The sequence below is a fragment of the Drosophila rhopaloa genome, unplaced genomic scaffold (genome assembly GCF_018152115.1).
Source record: "Drosophila rhopaloa isolate 14029-0021.01 unplaced genomic scaffold, ASM1815211v1 contig_2, whole genome shotgun sequence".
Lineage (NCBI taxonomy): Eukaryota > Metazoa > Arthropoda > Insecta > Diptera > Drosophilidae > Drosophila > Drosophila rhopaloa.
The window spans coordinates 7,283,835-7,301,735 of NW_025335083.1; the positions used below are offsets into that span (position 1 = coordinate 7,283,835).

At 43.9% G+C, this 17,901-nt stretch overlaps 3 protein-coding genes across 7 annotated transcripts; all 3 read right to left on the reverse strand.

Annotated features, from left to right (window-relative positions):
- Positions 1–1,481: 1,481 nt before the first annotated feature.
- On the reverse strand, positions 1,482–4,588 carry LOC108038607. The gene is made up of 2 exons (XM_017115439.2): positions 3,304–4,588; positions 1,482–2,670 (listed from the first exon to the last, which is right to left on the reverse strand). The coding sequence occupies exons 1-2, from the start codon at positions 4,475–4,477 to the stop codon at positions 1,763–1,765; spliced, it is 2,082 nt and encodes a 693-aa protein (XP_016970928.2). The 5' UTR covers positions 4,478–4,588; the 3' UTR covers positions 1,482–1,762.
- Positions 4,589–7,327: 2,739 nt separating this feature from the next.
- LOC108044932 (putative leucine-rich repeat-containing protein DDB_G0290503) lies at positions 7,328–11,848 on the reverse strand. Its single transcript, XM_044460016.1, has 4 exons — positions 9,239–11,848; positions 8,626–9,165; positions 7,925–8,083; positions 7,328–7,861 (listed from the first exon to the last, which is right to left on the reverse strand). The coding sequence occupies exons 1-4, from the start codon at positions 11,429–11,431 to the stop codon at positions 7,451–7,453; spliced, it is 3,303 nt and encodes a 1,100-aa protein (XP_044315951.1). The 5' UTR covers positions 11,432–11,848; the 3' UTR covers positions 7,328–7,450.
- Positions 11,849–12,647: 799 nt separating this feature from the next.
- LOC108045536 (lipase 3-like) lies at positions 12,648–17,200 on the reverse strand. Of its 5 annotated transcripts, XM_044460021.1 has the most exons (6): positions 16,654–16,676; positions 16,173–16,232; positions 14,646–15,875; positions 14,028–14,567; positions 13,237–13,395; positions 12,648–13,182 (listed from the first exon to the last, which is right to left on the reverse strand). In XM_044460021.1, exons 4-6 carry the CDS (start codon positions 14,436–14,438, stop codon positions 12,802–12,804), a joined length of 951 nt encoding a protein of 316 aa, XP_044315956.1. In that variant the 5' UTR covers positions 14,439–14,567; positions 14,646–15,875; positions 16,173–16,232; positions 16,654–16,676; the 3' UTR covers positions 12,648–12,801. The 5 variants fall into 5 exon arrangements, with proteins under 5 accessions (XP_044315956.1, XP_044315955.1, XP_044315952.1 ...); XM_044460020.1 differs by lacking the exon at positions 16,173–16,232 and having other exon boundaries at positions 14,646–15,994; positions 16,352–17,200; XM_044460017.1 differs by having other exon boundaries at positions 14,646–16,232; positions 16,293–17,200.
- Between the last annotated feature and the right edge of the window lie 701 nt (positions 17,201–17,901).

A 17,901-nucleotide genomic window follows, 5' to 3' on the forward strand; every position in this document is an offset into this window, starting at 1 on the left:
TGGTGTTTTTAAAGTTGAAGTTGGAATTTTTTATGAGTATTAAGAATGCATCATATAAATAATTTTGGAGAATATAATTTACAGAATATTCTGCAAGGGTATATCAACTTCGGCTCCGCCCGAAGTTAGCTTTCCTTTCTTGTTAGACAGTGACAACTGTTTTTTTATTTTTCAGAATAAGCCAATTCGTTTTTATACTCTTGCAGAAAGGTTAAATTCTCTAAAAATCTGCATTCAAATTTTTCAATTTAACGTTGATCAAATTTTTGAACTATTTTCATGTGAGTTATTTCTAGTCATTGTTCATCCAACCTTTGGTAAATTTAAAAGCAAGGAAATAAGTTAAAAAAGCTTTTTTCTACTTGTTATCTCTAGTTTTTGTAAAGGTCTAGACAACAAATTCGTCAAATAACTATGCACCGAAATCACAGTTTTAAAATGAGAAACTTTAAAATCATCTATGATATGGATAGATCGACCATAGGACTTACTATGGTCATTGTTTTTATACCCTTGCAGAGGGTATTATAATTTTGGTCAAAAGTGTGCAACGCAGTGAAGGAGACATCTCCGACCCTATAAAGTATATATATTCTTGATCAGGATCACCTCCTGAGTTGATATAGCCATGTCCGTCTGTCCGTCTGTCCGTCTGTCCGTCTGTCTGTTTCTACGCAAACTAGTCTCTCAGTTTTAAAGATATCGAATTGAAACTTTGCACACACCCTTCTTTCCTTTGCACGCAGTATATAAGTCGGAATGGCCGGGATCGGCCGACTATATCCTATAGCTGCCATATAACTGAACGATCGGAAATGCCATAACTTTGGTGTTTGTAAAGTTAGGAAGTTGGGATTTTCTATGGGTTTTATATTTGGCCAATCAATCCGACTTACCAAATTTCATAAGGATCGGCCGACTATATCCTATAGCTGCCATATAACTGATTGATCGGAAATGCCATAACTCTGCTGTTTGTTAAGCTAGGAAGTTGGGACTTTTTATGGGTTTTATATTTGGCCAATCAATCCGACTTACCAAATTTCATAAGGATCGGCCGACTATATCCTATAGCTGCCATATAACTGATTGATCGGAAATGCCATAACTCTGCTGTTTGTTAAGTTAGGAAGTTGGGACTTTCTATGGGTTTTTTATTTGGCCAATTAATCCGACCTACAAAATTTCATAAGGATCGGCCGACTATATCCTATAGCTGCCATATAACTGAACGATTGGAAAAGCCATAACTTTGATGTTTTTAAAGTTAGGAAGTTGGGTTTTTTTTTTGAGTATTAAGAATGCATCATATGAATAATTTTGGAGAATATAATTTACAGAGTATTCTGCAAGGGTATATCAACTTCGGCTCCGCCCGAAGTTAGCTTTCCTTTCTTGTTTATTTTACATTATAACAAGTCGGTGTATATTAGAAAAATTAAAAAAAGCCTTTTGTCAATAAAGGATTTGGAAGTTTTTTGGGGGATATTTATTATTACTACTAGAAAACATATAAAAAAAGGTAGTTAGATCAAAAATAAATTGCAAATAACACACAGCACAGCAAGAAGATCCGCCGGGGGTCGGCGGGGTGTGTGCGGCAACAACGGGCTCGGGATTCAGACTCCACCTGTCGGTGTCCAAGGACTCCGGTCTGAGGCTCTCCCCCGCCCCGCACCTTCCTCACTTTGCTCGTCAACTCGTACTGCTTCATTCCGTCGGACATCCGCCCACCTTTCAGCCCCCGAAGGACGCCGCAAGGTCACTCGTAGAGGACCGCCTGGCCGGGAAGACTGTCCAGATTGCGCCGGTGCATGCGCCCCTCCTCGTGCTGCTTCACCGACTTCATGTGGTTCAGCGTAATGTTGCATGTCTTGCAGAAGTAGGCGGCACTGGGATCCCGGGCGGGAGGCGGCGGGCAGGTCTGGAGGAACTGCAGCCCCACTGGACGCAGAGGGGCCAGCGATCCGTTGGTGCTCACCCGGTACAACTGGCGTCCGTTGAACGGCGCTATGCCCATGCCCATTCCCATTCCCATTCCCATTCCCATGCCCATTCCCATGCCCATTCCTACGCCCATTCCCATGCCCATTCCTACGCCCACACCAAGTGCCCCGCCCCCGCGGGATCCGCCCGCGAAGACGGACTGCACCCGCCTGCGGTGACGTGCTCCCGCCATGTGCATGGCCATCTGGGACTCCGAGGTGATGCTCACGTCGCACAGCTCGCACATCAGGTACTTGGCGTCCGTGCGCACCCACCTGCCCCGCGGATCGTAGTAGCCATCTCCGTTCGGCCGGGTCATCTGGCGGGCCACCAGGCGGTGGCGGCGCCCGAAGAAGTGCTGCTGGGCGTGCATCACCGAGGTCAGCTTGAGGTCGCACAGGTCGCAGTAGAAGTCCACGGGGCGGGCGGTGCGCATGAACCGCAGCGCCTCCTCCGACACACCGATGGGGTCCACACTGGTGCCACCCTGGGCGCCCTGTGTGGCGGGGCACTGGCGCTCCAGCCAGGTGCAGATCCGGCGCTCGTGGGCCCGCGACGAGTAGTGGTCCATCGCGGTCCGCACTGATCGCATGGCCGTGTGGCACAGGGCGCAGTAGTTCCAGCCGAAGAGCGCCTGCAGCTCCCGGGGATAGTGCGGCGGCTCCAATGGTGCCACCGCCAGTTCTGCGGAAGGTGGTGATCATTGATTAGTATTTCTAAGGCTGAAGAAATTGGACAAATCAAAACATTTTTGAATTTTTGGCTATTTCTGCTGAGGTTCTATATACAATTTAAACCATAACTCATAAATTTATGGTTTTCTACAAATTATAAGCAAAATAAATGGATGTTTTTTGTAGATTCAACAATGTCTAATATGCATTGGATGTGGAATACAAAAATATATTTCAATGTTTTACCTTACAAGCGTTTATTGCATGTTTTTGTTATTTGTACTCTGGCACTTTAACTTGAAGCAGATATGTTGCGAAGACACACTACTATCAAATTATTGTTCTATAAAATTATTGAAGCTTACTATTAATTTAATTTTTAAGATAATAAATAATCCTCACTAATAGCACTTAAATTCAATTGCAGAGTTCCCAGAATTAACCACTTAAATTCAAGCACTTAATCTTAATATAAACTCTCTTAGAATTAAAGGCTTCATTCTGTACGGAAATAAAACTGAATATAAAATTTTGTCAGTCTAAGCAACATTTTATAATAAAAACTTATTTGGCAATTATCCTGATATAAGAGCTAAGTGCTACTTCAAATTAGTAACTCCCAGAATTAAAGGCCTCATCTCACCTGTGACATTTGGCAAGGAGGACTTGTTCTCCACGGGGGCGGGGGCTTCCTGGCGCATTCGCGGTTCGATCATGGCCACACGTCCTTGCATTTGAGTGGGACCGTGACCCTGACCCTGACCCTGCCTCTGCCACCGGTCGCCGTGATCCTGGCTGCGCAGGCGCAGGACCTTGTCTTGATCTGAGTAGGCCATCGACTGATCACCGGCCTTCTTGGGTTTGCCATGCTCCTTGCCGACGTATCCATAGCCGCAGAGATCGCCCTTGTAGCCGTTGAGTCCTTTCAGGGGCGAGTGCGACTCCTCATGGTGACTATACTGCACATAGAAGTGCTGCTCCTTTCGCATCCCATTTGGGATTGCGTTGGCGCGCTGGCGCTGCAGTTGCTCATTGGGCACGTACTCGTCGTTGCTGTCCAGGCACAGCTCGGCCACCCTGCGTTGGTCTGCCCTTGGCCTGTAGCCATTGGTGTGCCGTGTCTCTTTCATGGCCACATACTCGTTATTCTCGCCCAGGCAGAGCTGTGGGTTCGGATGCGTGGTCTCCCGGGGGCGCAGGTGGCGCGGTGGTCCGTCCTGCACCCAGATGTCCGAGTAGCTCAGCGGACTGAGGTGCTGCTGGTACAGGGTGGCCATGAAGTGCGTCCTGATGGTGTCCGGTGTCTCGCCTGCGACGACGGGCTCACTGAACGTGGCCACATCCACGTGGGCATTGGGCTCTATCTGCTCGTTGACCAGGTGGATCGAGCTCTGGGTCATCACCGATGGAGCCGACCCAGAGCCGGAGTTCGGGGACCACAATTCGATGGCGCTGTTGGCCGCCTCCAAGATGGCACGCCCGTGCATCGGACAGGGTGGTCTCTCCGGCTGAGGGAGCTTCAGACCCAGAGTCTCCAGAGTGCCGGGCAGCACTATTTGCTGGAGGCAGTCGCCCTCCTCCGGATCTTCGGGGGGCCAGCCCGACGGTGGCACGTTCACCTGGTAGCGGTAGACGGTGGGCTCGTCCGTGCGGCGCAGCTCCACCAGAACGGGGACATGGCCGGAGGGGGAGCGGGGCTGGGGCTGCGGCATGGCGGAGGCCACGCGCACTATGTTCCGGGCGCACTGCATCGCGATCTGCTCGTGGACCAGGGGCAGACGCTGCTGCGGACGCAGCTTGTACCGGCGGGACCACATTACCTGGAATCTCTTTTTCTGCGATTTGGGATCTATGGGATCTCTGGGATCTCTGGGTCACTATCTGATGGCTGCTTTTTGGGACTCGTCTGGGACTTCTGGTTGTGGACCACGTATCTTAGCTAGCACATCTGGTCCGGCTTCGTTGCTCCTTTGATGGCGGGTTTTCGATTGTGGGATTTACTCTGGTTTTTTTGGCCTCCTTGGCTCGTCGCTTTACATAGAAAATAGAGAACTCTGGTCGTCGTTGAAATCAGAAGGGGTTTCAATACACTTGGGGTCGCGCAAAATTCCTCGACCGCTTCTTTTATTTTTTGTGCTACTATTCTAATACGAAATGTTGGCAAAACATTTGAATTTGTTGGGAATCGGTGTTTAAAATGTGTGAACGGTTTCTCCACCAGTCGAAAGCTACATAACAAAACACAATTACTGTCCTGCCTTGTCTGTGATAAAGATGAAATTGTCAAAGCCGGCCGAGATTTTCCGTCGTTGGCTTACAGTGGTGCATTTTTCCCGTCATTGGTATCAGTGTGGGAAAATAGGTCGAGTTTTTCAACTCTTTTGGTAGGGTTTCTCAGAAAACTTGAAGGGTTGCCACATCCTTAGGAACTTATTTAAATTGAATTAAGTTTTAACACTGTTTTTCTATATTTTAAGATACTAAAATGATAATTCCAATAGATATTTATTTAAACAATCTGAAATCATAAAATACACAACTCTACATATTTTTGCTCTTTAGCCATCCGCCGTACTTACCAGAATTGTTATTAAATTTCAAGCCCATATCCTTCAAGGACGCGACTCTGTTCAATACGAGGAAAACGGTTTCCCCAAGGGTCCTCTTCCGGGAAATGAGTTGGCAGGGCTTTAAACATTCCCGGAAAACTCCCCGCATGTGAAACAAAGAGGAAAAAGCTGCCGACTCGAATATACTCGTACATATGTGACTGCCTGGGGACATTAGAATAATGTTTAGCGCGTGATTTGGCTGGGGTATCCGTGGCATCAATTGTCAGCGCTTAGCCGGAGGGCAAGTTTATCGAGCGGGCGAGGGCGCCGCACCTGTGGGGAAGTTTTGAGGGCGGGTGACAACGGCCCCACTGCCAACATCAATAACACTAATGGGAAAAGGATAGAGATAAGCATTAAATAACACACGTACGCAGGGTTTTGGGGCTCACAATGGGCCTACCGTGTGCGGAGTAGTGTTGTCAAACTAAAAAGCCCCAAAAATAGCTAAAGTTATTAATAACTTTAAAAAAGTAAACAGTGGAAGAACTTTGTTACAGTTATATAAAGTGTTAAAGTTAACTAGTATTTTTTTGACTTATAAAAAAAATTCATTTAAAGTTGTATTTAAAAAAAAAAGGTGGCTATATTATTTTAAGGAAAGTTCTTTGAAGTGAATATATTTCTCCTGAAAATGTACTATTGAGTGTTTTTTAAAATATACCGATATACTCAAAAATATTGTTGTTTCTTATAATCTTAGAATCGAACGACTATATTATAGGGGCAGCTCTGAGGCAATCGAAAAGTATTGAAAAATCGGCAAAGTTTTTATGTTACTAAAATAATAATTAAAATAGAGTCGTATTATAGAATATTTAATTTTTGTAATGGCTGCAAGGGTAAAAAAAAAAACTCACAAACTTGTAGTTTTCATATTCCCCTTTTTCAAGTTTTAAAAAGATTTTCCAACACTAATTTTGTTCGAAGAGAGTGACAGCGGCACATACAGTAGGCCGAGACGCCATAAAATTAAAAAATGGAAAGTGTTGTTGTTCGGAAAAATAATTTAATTCCTATTTTTATTCGGCTGAGCTAAAGAGAAATAGACAAACCTAGATATAAAATAGCTGCTGGTGCAGAGGCTGTGGCTCGTGCCTCGTGTCCTGCGTACGTGGAGCTGTTAAAGGACACGTTCCACCACCCCCTGATGTCGCACCCCCCTCGGCCGTCTTTTGTTTGCTCTGCGCATTTTTCACATTTCGCGTTTCCGCTTCCGCTTTTCCGCCATTGTCGTGACTCCGCCGAAAGAAATGTGTCACACACGTGAGCAATTTAAAGCTTTGGTCCTGGCTTCCTTTCGCCTCATTTCGATTGCAAACTTAATTTGAAAACTTGGCCTCGCGGCGTGTAAATATGCGTTCAGGATGTGAAATTTATGGAAACGCCTGGGGCCAGGAATATGCTAATTTTCGTAGCTGCTCGTAAGCATTGATTTCGTTTCTTTCGCTGATGGAATGGAACCAGAACCGCAGTACATCTAGTAAATTGATGGCCAAATCCCCAAAGAAACCCTTATTAACAGTTTCACAAGAAGTGCGAGTTTTCAAAAAACTGTTTCGATATTATTATTCTGAAAACCCATATTTTTGCTTTTACCAGTTTTTCGCTAATAATCATTCTTAGAACTCTGTTTAACCTACCGCTTGGGGAACCACGCTCAATCATTCGTAAGGTTAAACTAAGCTTGTCATTTTGTATTTTATATGATAAATATGATTGAATACCCATAAACCCTTTAGGAAATTTTAAAAATAATACTAACTATGTTAAACCACCAATAAAGCCAAATTCCACAATAAGTTATTTACTATAATTCTATACTGCTGTTTTAATTGAACAATTAAGATAAACGTTTAAATTACGCAAATTCGTAATGTTTTAACTGTTACTCAGATTGATCGTGATTTGTTTTAGTAAATAATATTTCATCAACATACATCGAATGTTGTTTGTTATAAAATTAACATATGAAAAACCATAATAAGCAATCATTTTGCGTAGCTTGGTTAAATCAAGAACATTGCAACCGAAATTTTCAAATTAACTTACAGATTTACATACTTAGTAAATAATAATAATAGTTTTAATTCTGGTTCTATGTACTACATATTTTATGCTAGGAGGTCACATATCACCCTGGTTATTACTTTACTGAAACTTTTAACCTAAACTTTTTCATGGATTTAATACCACAATTGGAATATCTGGCGGCCAAATTGACATGTGTTGGAGGACGTAGCTGTAGACCAGCGGCTGCACATCCTTCGAGAGCGTGAAGTCGAAGTGTGAGAAGCCATCGAAGTTCACCTTGTGGCTCTCGACGAGATTGGGCAGTTGCTCCTCCAGCCTGGCCACATCCGAGTCGGATCCCAGCCAGTCGCCTGCGCCGTGGTGGAGCACCACATGGCTGGTCGCCTGCGAGAGGTTGTAGGCTGGTGGATCGCGGGACTCGTAGCGAATGAGATTGAGGACAGGGCCATGGTCGAAATGCTGGAAGACAAGGTCTCCCTGCATCTGGGCGTAGTGGAGGATCTGCTTGGCAGAGGCTCCCTGGGAGGCGTGTCCCGCCACAATGGGTGTAAGGGTCTAAAATAGTTTCAGTTGTTAATCCAAAAGAGTACAAAATCAAACTCCGATCTCCAAACTTACCTCATTAAAGCTCTTCCAGTCAAACCCGCAGAGGACAAAATCAAAGATAGCGCAGATGCGACTGTCCAGCTCCGAGGAGGAGCAGATGTACTGGCGGAACTGCTGGATAAGCTTGGTATTGGACGAGATCTTGTAGCCGCCCAGTAGGTTCAGCAACATCTGCAAAGATAACCAGAAAATAATGAATAGCCACGTTATGCGTACTCGAAAGGCTACCAGAGGTTATTTAACTCCCTTGTAAATTGGCTAATTATTAATGTTTATAGTAAACTTGTTTTGACCGCGAAACTGGACATAAAGTCTGCACATACTTTTAGCTATCCAAACTATGAACAAAAAACTAAGTATTAACCTTTCAGTTTTGCACTGAATGTAGCAGTTAGGCTAGTTGTGTATTTTAAGTACATTAAAATGATGGTACTTTACTATATAATAGTTAACAAAACAATATAAATTTACTACTACAAAAACTACATATACCAAAAAATTATTATAGTTACATGAGAATTCGCCATTTTGACTAATCATATTTTTTTGTACAAAAAATATTGAATACGAAGTTATATATTTTACAGCAACTTTCAAATGGTATTTTATAATGAGTTAGACCTGCAGAAGAATATATATTTAAATATTATAAGGCACCCCTGATAGGTTATAAAAACATCCGGCAGCCCCCAGGACTCCCTTATCATACTCACCGAATACTTTCCCTTGAACATGCTGAGGAACTGCAGCACTGGACTGCGGTTCTCCTGGAGATAAACGGTTGGGGACAGGGCCTGCATGAGCTGCACCTTGGTGGCATACTCGGGTCTTTCGCTGCACATCACAAAGAAGACGGTGGAGCCCTGCGAGTGGCCAATGTACTGGAGCTGGGGCATCATGGTGCGACTCAGGATCAGGTCGATGGCTGCGGGTACATCGTACTTTCCGATCTCGTGGAAGGAGAAGTCCCAGTATTTCCGACGTTTAGGGCGATGACCAACGTGACCCCGGGAGTATATGTTGCCTCTGGTATTCAGCATCCAGACATCGTAACCCTTTCGGTAAAGGATGTAAGCCAGGCCATTCGAAGGTCCCAATTCCACCCACGAGGCAGAACTGGCCATCAGGCCGTGGACCAGTAGGACAGGTTGGGCTCTAGGACGAGGAATGCGATGCAGACATAGCTTGTAGCCATCATCCGAGTCGACGTAGATGGTCTCCGATGGGTAGCCGTACTTTTCAATCAGATGCACCTGTTGGTCAAGTTTAAGAAGATTTGTCTTAGATTCGATTTATCAGATTGATATGTGGCAGATCATTACTCACCGTTGTCAGCTTCGAGTCATCCAAGATGTCCGCCTGAGAGAAGAATTTCGGTGGATTGTTCGGATTGTACTGTACTGTAATTTTTAGATCACCATTGTCCGGTGAAAGACTTCCTTCATTGTTAGACTTTTGAAGGCTTTCATTTGGAATAAATGGAACCGATGACTGCGACTGCGATTGGGACAGGGATCCTAATGACTGCGCGTTTAACTGTGACTGGGATTGTGAGTTTGACTGAGCCTGTTGTTGGGACTGTAATTGTGACTCCAATTGGGACAGTCCTTCCGACTGTGAGTGTATTTGAGACTGTAATTGATTAAGTGAATGTGACTGCGACTGTGGTTGCAATTGGGACGGAGATCCTTTCGACTGTTGGGTTTGCGATTGGGACTGTGACCCTGACGATTGTGAGTTTAATTGGGATTGCATTTGGGCAGGAGAGCCTGACGTAAGTAAGTTTGGCTGCGACTGTTGTTCCAACTGAGACTGTGACTCTGCTGACTGTAAGTTTATATGTGATTGTAATTGGGACAGTAGGCCTGGTAAGTCTGAATTTGACTGCGATTGCAATTGGGACTGTGAGTCAGCTGACTCTGTGCTTAAATGGGAATTTAATTGGGACAATAAGCCTGACAACTGTGACAGTGAGTTTAATTGTGACTGTAATTTAGAGAGTGATCCTGACGTCTGTGAGTTCGACTGCGACTGTGACTGCAATTGGGACAGAGATCCTTCCAACTGCGAGTGTAGTTGGGACTGCATTTGGGACAGTGATCCTGACGACTGTGAGTTTGACTGCGACTTTTGTTCCGATTGGGACTGTGGGTCAGCTGCCTGTAAGTTTAGATGGGACTCTAATTGGGATAGTAATCCAGACAAGTGTGAATTTGACTGCGATGGCAATTGGGAATGTGAGTCAGCTGATTGTGAGTTTAATTGAGACTGTAATTGAGACTGCAATTCTGACGATTGTGAATGCGACTGGGACTGTGATTGCAATTGGGACAGAGAGCCCGACGATTGTAAGTTTGACTGCGACTGTTGTTCCAATTGGGACTGTAGGTCAGCTGATTGTAAGTCTGGATGGGACTCTAATTGGGACAGTAATCCAGACAAGTGTGAGTTTGACTGCGATTGCAATTGGGAATGTGAGTCAGCTGATTGTGAGTTTAATTGAGGCCGTAATTGAGATTGCAATCCTGACGATTGTGAGTTCGACTTTGACTGTGTCTGTAGTTGGGACTGTGATTGCAATTGGGACAGTGATCCTGATTGTGGGTGTGACTGCAATTGTAGTTTCAATGGGGACTGTGAGTCAGCTGACTGTAAGCTTAAATGGGACTGTAAGTGGGACAGTAAGCTTGACAAGTGTGAATTTGATTGCGTTTCCAACTGGGACTGCGAGTCAGCTGACTGTAAGTTTAAATGGGACTGTAACTTAGACAGTGATCCTGACGACTGTGAGTTCGACTGCGACTGTGACTGCAATTGGGACAGAGATCCTTCCAACTGTGAGTGTAATTGGGACTGCAATTGAGACTTCAATCCTGACGGTGGTGACTGCAATTGGAACATTGGGTTGAGTAATTCATTTACGTTGTGTAAAACTGGTTGGGGAGTCAGTGTGGGGCTAGGTACTATATGTGGCTTAGAAGGGGTAGGAGGTTGAGAATCGTTTCCTTTGGTCAGCAGGGGCAGGGAGGCAGGAGTTGTGGGTGTGCTTATAGAATTTAAAATTTCTTGTATACTGTCAATGTGATTGGAGTTATCGAGTTCCTCTACCCTTTTTTCTAATTCAGCCATGTATTTATTCCTATTGTTTTCGAATTTATTTCGAAATTTAGCTAAATAATCAAACTTAGTTGTTGGTACTGACCGCGTTGTGCTTACAACCTTTTGGTTGCGCTTGGGAAGCTTATGTTGCCCGAAATCTTGTAATTGGGCAATATTACCAATACTAGAATTCAATTTTAATTCTTTGATAGGAGCTAAAATATAATATTTTGATTTAGGTATTAATTGAGTGTCAATGATCAGCAATTGAGGATTTGATTCCTGAGGATTTAATGTTAACTGAGCTTCATGTTTTAACTCGGGTTCTACGAAGCCACTTGAACGAGAAATTACCACTTGAGATTTCTGAGGACTATATTTTGACTGATGAGCAATTATTTCGTAGCGAGGAAGTAACATCTTAAAAAAGGAGTCTTGGATTGCTGTGCCCTGAACTGATCCATTAGTATATTTAACCTAGACTGTAACTGCGACTGAATCAAGTTGTGTGATTGAACTGAAGTATCGATATAACGTTTTGGTTTTAGCATGGAGCTAATGAAGTACCATTCTGGATTGGATTGCTGTGGGACTTCAAGGAGACCTGGTAAAACATACTTGGGCTTTGGGTCTAAAATTAATGAAGGCTCTTCTTCGATTTGGCCATTTTCAGATTGTAACTGCGACTGCGACTGTGATTGCGGATACAAGGATGACGATAACTGTAAGTTTGCGTGTGCCCGTAATTGGGATTGTAGTTGGGACTGTTGTTGGGACTCTAGTTGGGACTGCAATTGGAACGGTGAGTTTAATTGGGTCAGTGATCCTAACGACAGTGAGTTTAATTGGGACTGTTGTTGGGATTGTAGTGGGGATTGTAATTGGGACAGTTGTTGGAATTCTTGATGGGACTGTAGTTGCACAGGTGATCCTGCCGACAATGAGTTTATTTGGAACTGTAATTGGGACAGTGAGTGTGAGTTTGACTGCGGCTGTGACTGATATTGGAATTGAGATTGCGACTGGAAAGAGCCTCCCAGATTTTGATCGCCAAATCCAAAGCTCTAATATTAAATTAACAGGTTAAATTGAAGTTGTAGCGGAATTTCTTCTGACTCGCATACCTGAAATATGGAATGTGATTGTTCATCCGTGTTCTGTTGTTGAATCCCATTGCCTCCAAATGTGTGCCAGAATTGCTGACTCTCGCTGGGTACCAGAGTACCAAGTAAAAATAACGCACAGATCGCGAAAATAAATGCGACCGTCATTCCGATGCTAAGTTTACTCCAGAAAGCAAATTGAACCGAGCCCTTTTATAGGTTTGACTTTAAGGCACGTTGAAATTAAAAATGTCATGCTTTGAGTGGGGTTCCTAACTTCAGATATGCCGATTAACATGCCGATGTTGCATCATTAAAGAACAATTTTATGAAGGTTACAAGCAGATAAAACAGCCTTGAAATCACGCTTTACTCCTTTTTTAAATTTTTAAATACTGACTACGTAGTATCCTTTGTTGAATTAAAAAAAAAAAAAACTTATTATATTACGACAATCTATTTAATAGAATTTCAAAATTAAATGGATGTACGTCATCATAGGGTATGTAGCCATGTAGACTTATTTAAAAATAGAACATAAATACTTTTTAATTTAAGACAACCAATAGTTTGGGTTTTTTTTATTATTTATCAAAATTTGTTTGATAAGTCCAATCCAAATCCAAAGCCAATCGTTTGTTGCTTTGTTAATATTTCTTCTGCAAAATGTGTTGGCCTTTCACAAATCTAGCGGTATAAAATGCAAAGCTCAAGGACGCGATCGTAGAGGAGTGGTCGAACGTCCTTGGAGATTGTAAAGTCAAAGTGGGCAAAGCCATCGTAGCCCACCTTCCGGTTTTCGATGCAGTTGGGCAGCTGCGCCTGCAGCCGGTTCACATCCGCCTCCGATCCCAGCCAGTCACCTCCGCCGTGGTGGAGAACCACCTTGCTGGTCGCCCGTGTGAGATTGTAGAGGGGCGGGAACCAGGATTGGTAGCGCAAGCGATTCAGGAGGCGGCCGTAGTCGTATCGATGGAACACATTTTTGCCCTGCAACTGGGCGAAGTGGTAGATCTGCCTGGCGGAGCTGCCCTGCGAGGAGTGACCCTCCAAAATGGGGGTAAGGGTCTAAGAATAAACAAAGTTAATTATCCCGATCCTTGATAGATATCGGTTTCCCACCTCATTAAAGCTCTGCCAGTTGAAGCCGCAGACCACAAATTCAAAGATAGCACAGATGCGACTGGTCAATCGGGAGGCGGAGCAGATGTGCCGGCGGAACTGTTGGATGAGTCTGGTGTTTAGAGAGACCTTGTAACCGCCTAGAAGATTCATCAGCATCTGTAACAGAATGGAATTGGATACATATTCGTATTCTTAAACAAAAATCTTAGTAAAAAACAAGAGAGAACGCTATAGTCGGGTGCCCCGACCATCAGATACCCGTTACTCAGGTAAAGGGAGTGCGAGGGAGATGGAGATAGAAACTTTGATCACGCATAACTTTTTAACGAATGGTCCGATTTAAAAATTTTCTTCTACATTTCGATAGGTATTGATAAACTCAATAAAACTGCATTTTTACTTTTCCGAAATATTTAAATTTTTAAAATCGTATATAAGCGATTGTGGGGGTTAAAGGGGGCGTGGCACCTTTTTGAAACAAACTTGCGCTGCGTAGGAACTCCTAGAATCTGCATGCAAAATGCCAATCTTCTAGCTTTTATAGTTTCCGAGATCTCAGCGTTCATACGGACAGACAGACGGACAGACAGACGGACAGACGGACAGACGGACAGAATATATATACTTTATAGGGTCGGAAACGCTTCCTTCTAGCTGTTACATACTTTTGCACGAATACAATATACCCTTTTACTCTACGAGTAACGGGTATAAATAGTTGATTATCAAAGCAAATCATTTTTAAAATTATTGTGGAATATATTACTTAATGCTCTACTCCTACTTACAGTGAAGCCACCCTTAAAAAGGCCCATAAACTTGAGTACTGGACTGAGGGATCCTTGCAAATAGACCGTTGGCGAGAGGGACTGCATGAGCCGCACCTTAGGGGCATAATCGGGTCTTTCACTGCACATTACGAAGAAAACGGTGGAGCCCTGGGAGTGTCCGATATATTGGATGCTTGGCATGTTGGTCTGCTGCAGGATCAAATCGATGGCGGCGGGTAAATCGAACTGGCCGATCTCGTGGAACGAAAAGTCCCAGAAATCCCTATCGCTCTGGCGACCATTTCCGCGCTCTTGCGAGTACACGTTACCCCTTGTGTTAAGCATCCAGACATCGTAGCCCTTTCGGAAAAGGATGTAAGCCAGGCCACTGGCAGGACCGAACTGCACCCAGGAGGCCGAGCTGGACATTAGGCCGTGGACCAACAGAACGGGTGTAGCTCCGGATCGCGGAATTCGATGCAAGCCGAGCTTGTAGCCATCGGCTGTATGAGCAAAATGGGTTTCTGATGGGTAACCATATTTCTGGATCAAGTTCGCCTATCAGTTTAATTAGAAGAAAGATAACATTTATTTAGCCAAAAAAAAAAATTTGTTAAATAATTTGGAATTACTCACCGTCTGCAGCTTGGAGTCAGCTTCAATGTCCGCTTGCGATAAGTATAGCGGGTGTTCATTATTGTAGATACTATAACCTAAATCGAGGTTTCCAATTCCCGGGTTGGAAGATACCACTAAAGGTCTTTCCTGTCCTTTCTGAAGATTACCGTATATATACGATTGACCAGAAGCTTCAGCAAATGATTGAGTCTTTTGTTGCGATTGAACTTGCGCTTGAGCTTGAGCTTGAGCTTGCGCTTGAGCTTGTAATTCCGCCTGAGCTTGCGCTTCCGATCCCGTTTGCAAATGTAAATGCGCATGGGATTCTAATTGTGCTGGTTGAGATTGACCTTGTACCAACGCTTGCAAATGAGCTTGGTTTTCAGCTTGTGCTTGTGCCTGTGGTTGAGATTGACCTTGTAGCCACACTTGTAATCGCGCTTGCGTTTGTGCTTCCGCTTGGGACTGCAATTGCCCTTCTGCTTGAGCCTGTAGTTGAGCTTGCAATTGTGCTTCAGCTTGTGATTGAGCTTGTGCTTGCGCTTCCGATCCCGTTTGCAATTGTAAATGCGCATGGGATTCTAATTGTGTTGGTTGAGATTGACCTTGTACCAACGCTTGCAAATGAGCTTGGTTTTCAGCTTGTGCTTGTGCCTGTGGTTGAGATTGACCTTGTATCCACACTTGTAATCGCGCTTGGTTTTGAGCTTGTGCTTGTAACTGAGCTTCTTGTTGTGCTTGCGTTTGTGCTTCCGCTTGGGACTGCAATTGCCCTTCTGCTTGAGCCTGTAGTTGAGCTTGCAATTGTGCTTCAGCTTGTGCTTGAGCTTGTGCTTGCGCTTCCGATCCCGTTTGCAATTGTAAATGCGCATGGGACTCTAATTGTGCTGGTTGAGATTGACCTTGTACCAACACTTGCAAATGAGCTTGGTTTTCAGCTTGTGCTTGTGCCTGTGGTTGAGATTGACCTTGTATCCACACTTGTAATCGCGCTTGGTTTTGAGCTTGTGCTTGTAACTGAGCTTCTTGTTGTGCTTGCGTTTGTGCTTCCGCTTGCGACTGCAATTGCGCTTCTCCTTGAGCCTGTAGTTGAGCTTGCAATTGTGCTTTAGATTGTGCTTGAGCTTGTGCTTGCGCTTCCGATCCCGTTTGCAATTGTAAATGCGCATGGGATTCTAATTGTGCTGGTTGAGATTGACCTTGTACCAACACTTGCAAATGAGCTTGGTTTTCAGCTTGTGCTTGTGCCTGTGGTTGAGATTGACCTTGTATCCACACTTGTAATCGCGCTTGGTTTTGAGCTTGTGCTTGTAACTGTGCTTCTTGTTGTGCTTGCGTTTGTGCTTCCGCTTGGGACTGCAATTGCCCTTCTGCTTGAGCCTGTAGTTGAGCTTGCAATTGTGCTTCAGCTTGTGATTGAGCTTGTGATTGCGCTTCCGATCCCGTTTGCAATTGTAAATGCGCATGGGATTCTAATTGTGCTGGTTGAGATTGACCTTGTACCAACACTTGCAAATGAGCTTGGTTTTCAGCTTGTGCTTGTGCCTGTGATTGAGATTGACCTTGTATCCGCACTTGTAATCGCGCTTGGTTTTGAGCTTGTGCCTGTGGTTGAGATTGACCTTGTATCCACACTTGTAATCGCGCTTGATTTTGAGCTTGTGCTTGTAACTGAGCTTCTTGTTGTGCTTGCGTTTGTGCTTCCGCTTGGGACTGCAATTGCCCTTCTGCTTGAGCCTGTAGTTGAGCTTGCAATTGTGCTTCAGCTTGTGCTTGAGCTTTTGCTTGCGCTTCTGCTTGTGCTTGAGCTTGTGCTTGCGCTTGGGATTCTAATTGTGCTTGACCCTGTGGTTGAATTTGAGCTTGAACCAACGCTTGTAACTGCGCTTGATTTTCAGCTTGTGCTTGGGCTTCTGTTTCTGCTTGCGCCTGGGCTTGTGCTTGTGTCAGCCATTGTCCTTGTAGAGGGAGATTGACCTTGTACCAAGGCTTGCAAATGAGCTTGGTTTTCAGCTTGTGCTTGTGCCTGTGGTTGAGATTGACCTTGTATCCACACTTGTAATCGCGCTTGGTTTTGAGCTTGTGCTTATCTTCCCCTTGTCCTTTTAACTGCAATAGTCCTTTTAACTTAAAACTTGCTTGTAACTGCGCTGGAGTTAACTGTGACTGGGAAGAGGGAAGGTTTTTTATAAGCAGGTTTGGCTGAAACTCAATACCAGCATTAATAGTCTGGTTTGATTGACCATGGAGCACATATCCTGGTTGCGAGCCCTCTAGATTTGCTTGGTTGAGCTGGGTCAGTTTGGAGTTAATTTGGATTATCGAAGGGTTTATCCCGAGTTGTTGATTTGATTGCAGTTGATTAATGCCCCATTGATTTAACGCTTCTTTAGGGTCTAAATGTGCCGATCCACCAAGTTTAAATTCCAAAGAGTTTTGAATCGCAGGTATTTGTAGATTGTTAATAAAGCCTTTGACTCTATCATTTATCCTTTGGAGGCCAAACACTGCTGTGCTGGGTGCCACTCTATTTAGCGTCAGGAGCGCTAAGAGCGCGTAGAAAACGAGTAGCATTCTGGCTCTCTTAGCTCGTTTTGAATGGCTTATTTTACAAGACCCTTTTATAGGTTCGCAGATAACAGACCATGAAATTAACAAGATATGCTTTTCCCAACCAATGCTAAGGAAATTATCTTCTAATGTTATAATAAGCGAATCAATTTTTCAAAACTGTAATATAACTTTAATATTAATAATTTATCCAATACTTGAAAAACATTTTTGTAAATGTTAAAATTGTAAAATAGTAAACTAAAATTGGAATACTCCTATCTAAATAATTTAATGGAATGTCAATAAAATACCAAAGTCAGCTGTAATGCTGTTTCTGATAACTTGGCGTTTCATAGCTTTGGGGAAATGAGAAGTTCTAAAGGGCTTAAAAACAAACACTTTAAAAATATTTTAAATCAAAAGAATAGAAAAGATAATTTAAAGCCTTTTAGATAAAGTAAAGTTCCCGAAGTTTTGCCAATCTAATTGCACAAGTGCACGAAGCGCAACCGTTATTATCCATGGTCCTTGTTTCGTCCTTGTTCCGGTGGCGTTGGCAAATTCACGCCACTCGCTTGTTTGCGCAAATTTGATTATCAAAATAGCCCAGCAGAGTGCAGGCGCGGTCGAAGGAGTTGGGAAAGAAGTCGCGAAAGGAAGTAGGATAATGCCATGTCGCCGCATTAGCGCCTCTGGTGGGTCTGGTGGTTGCGGTCGTCGT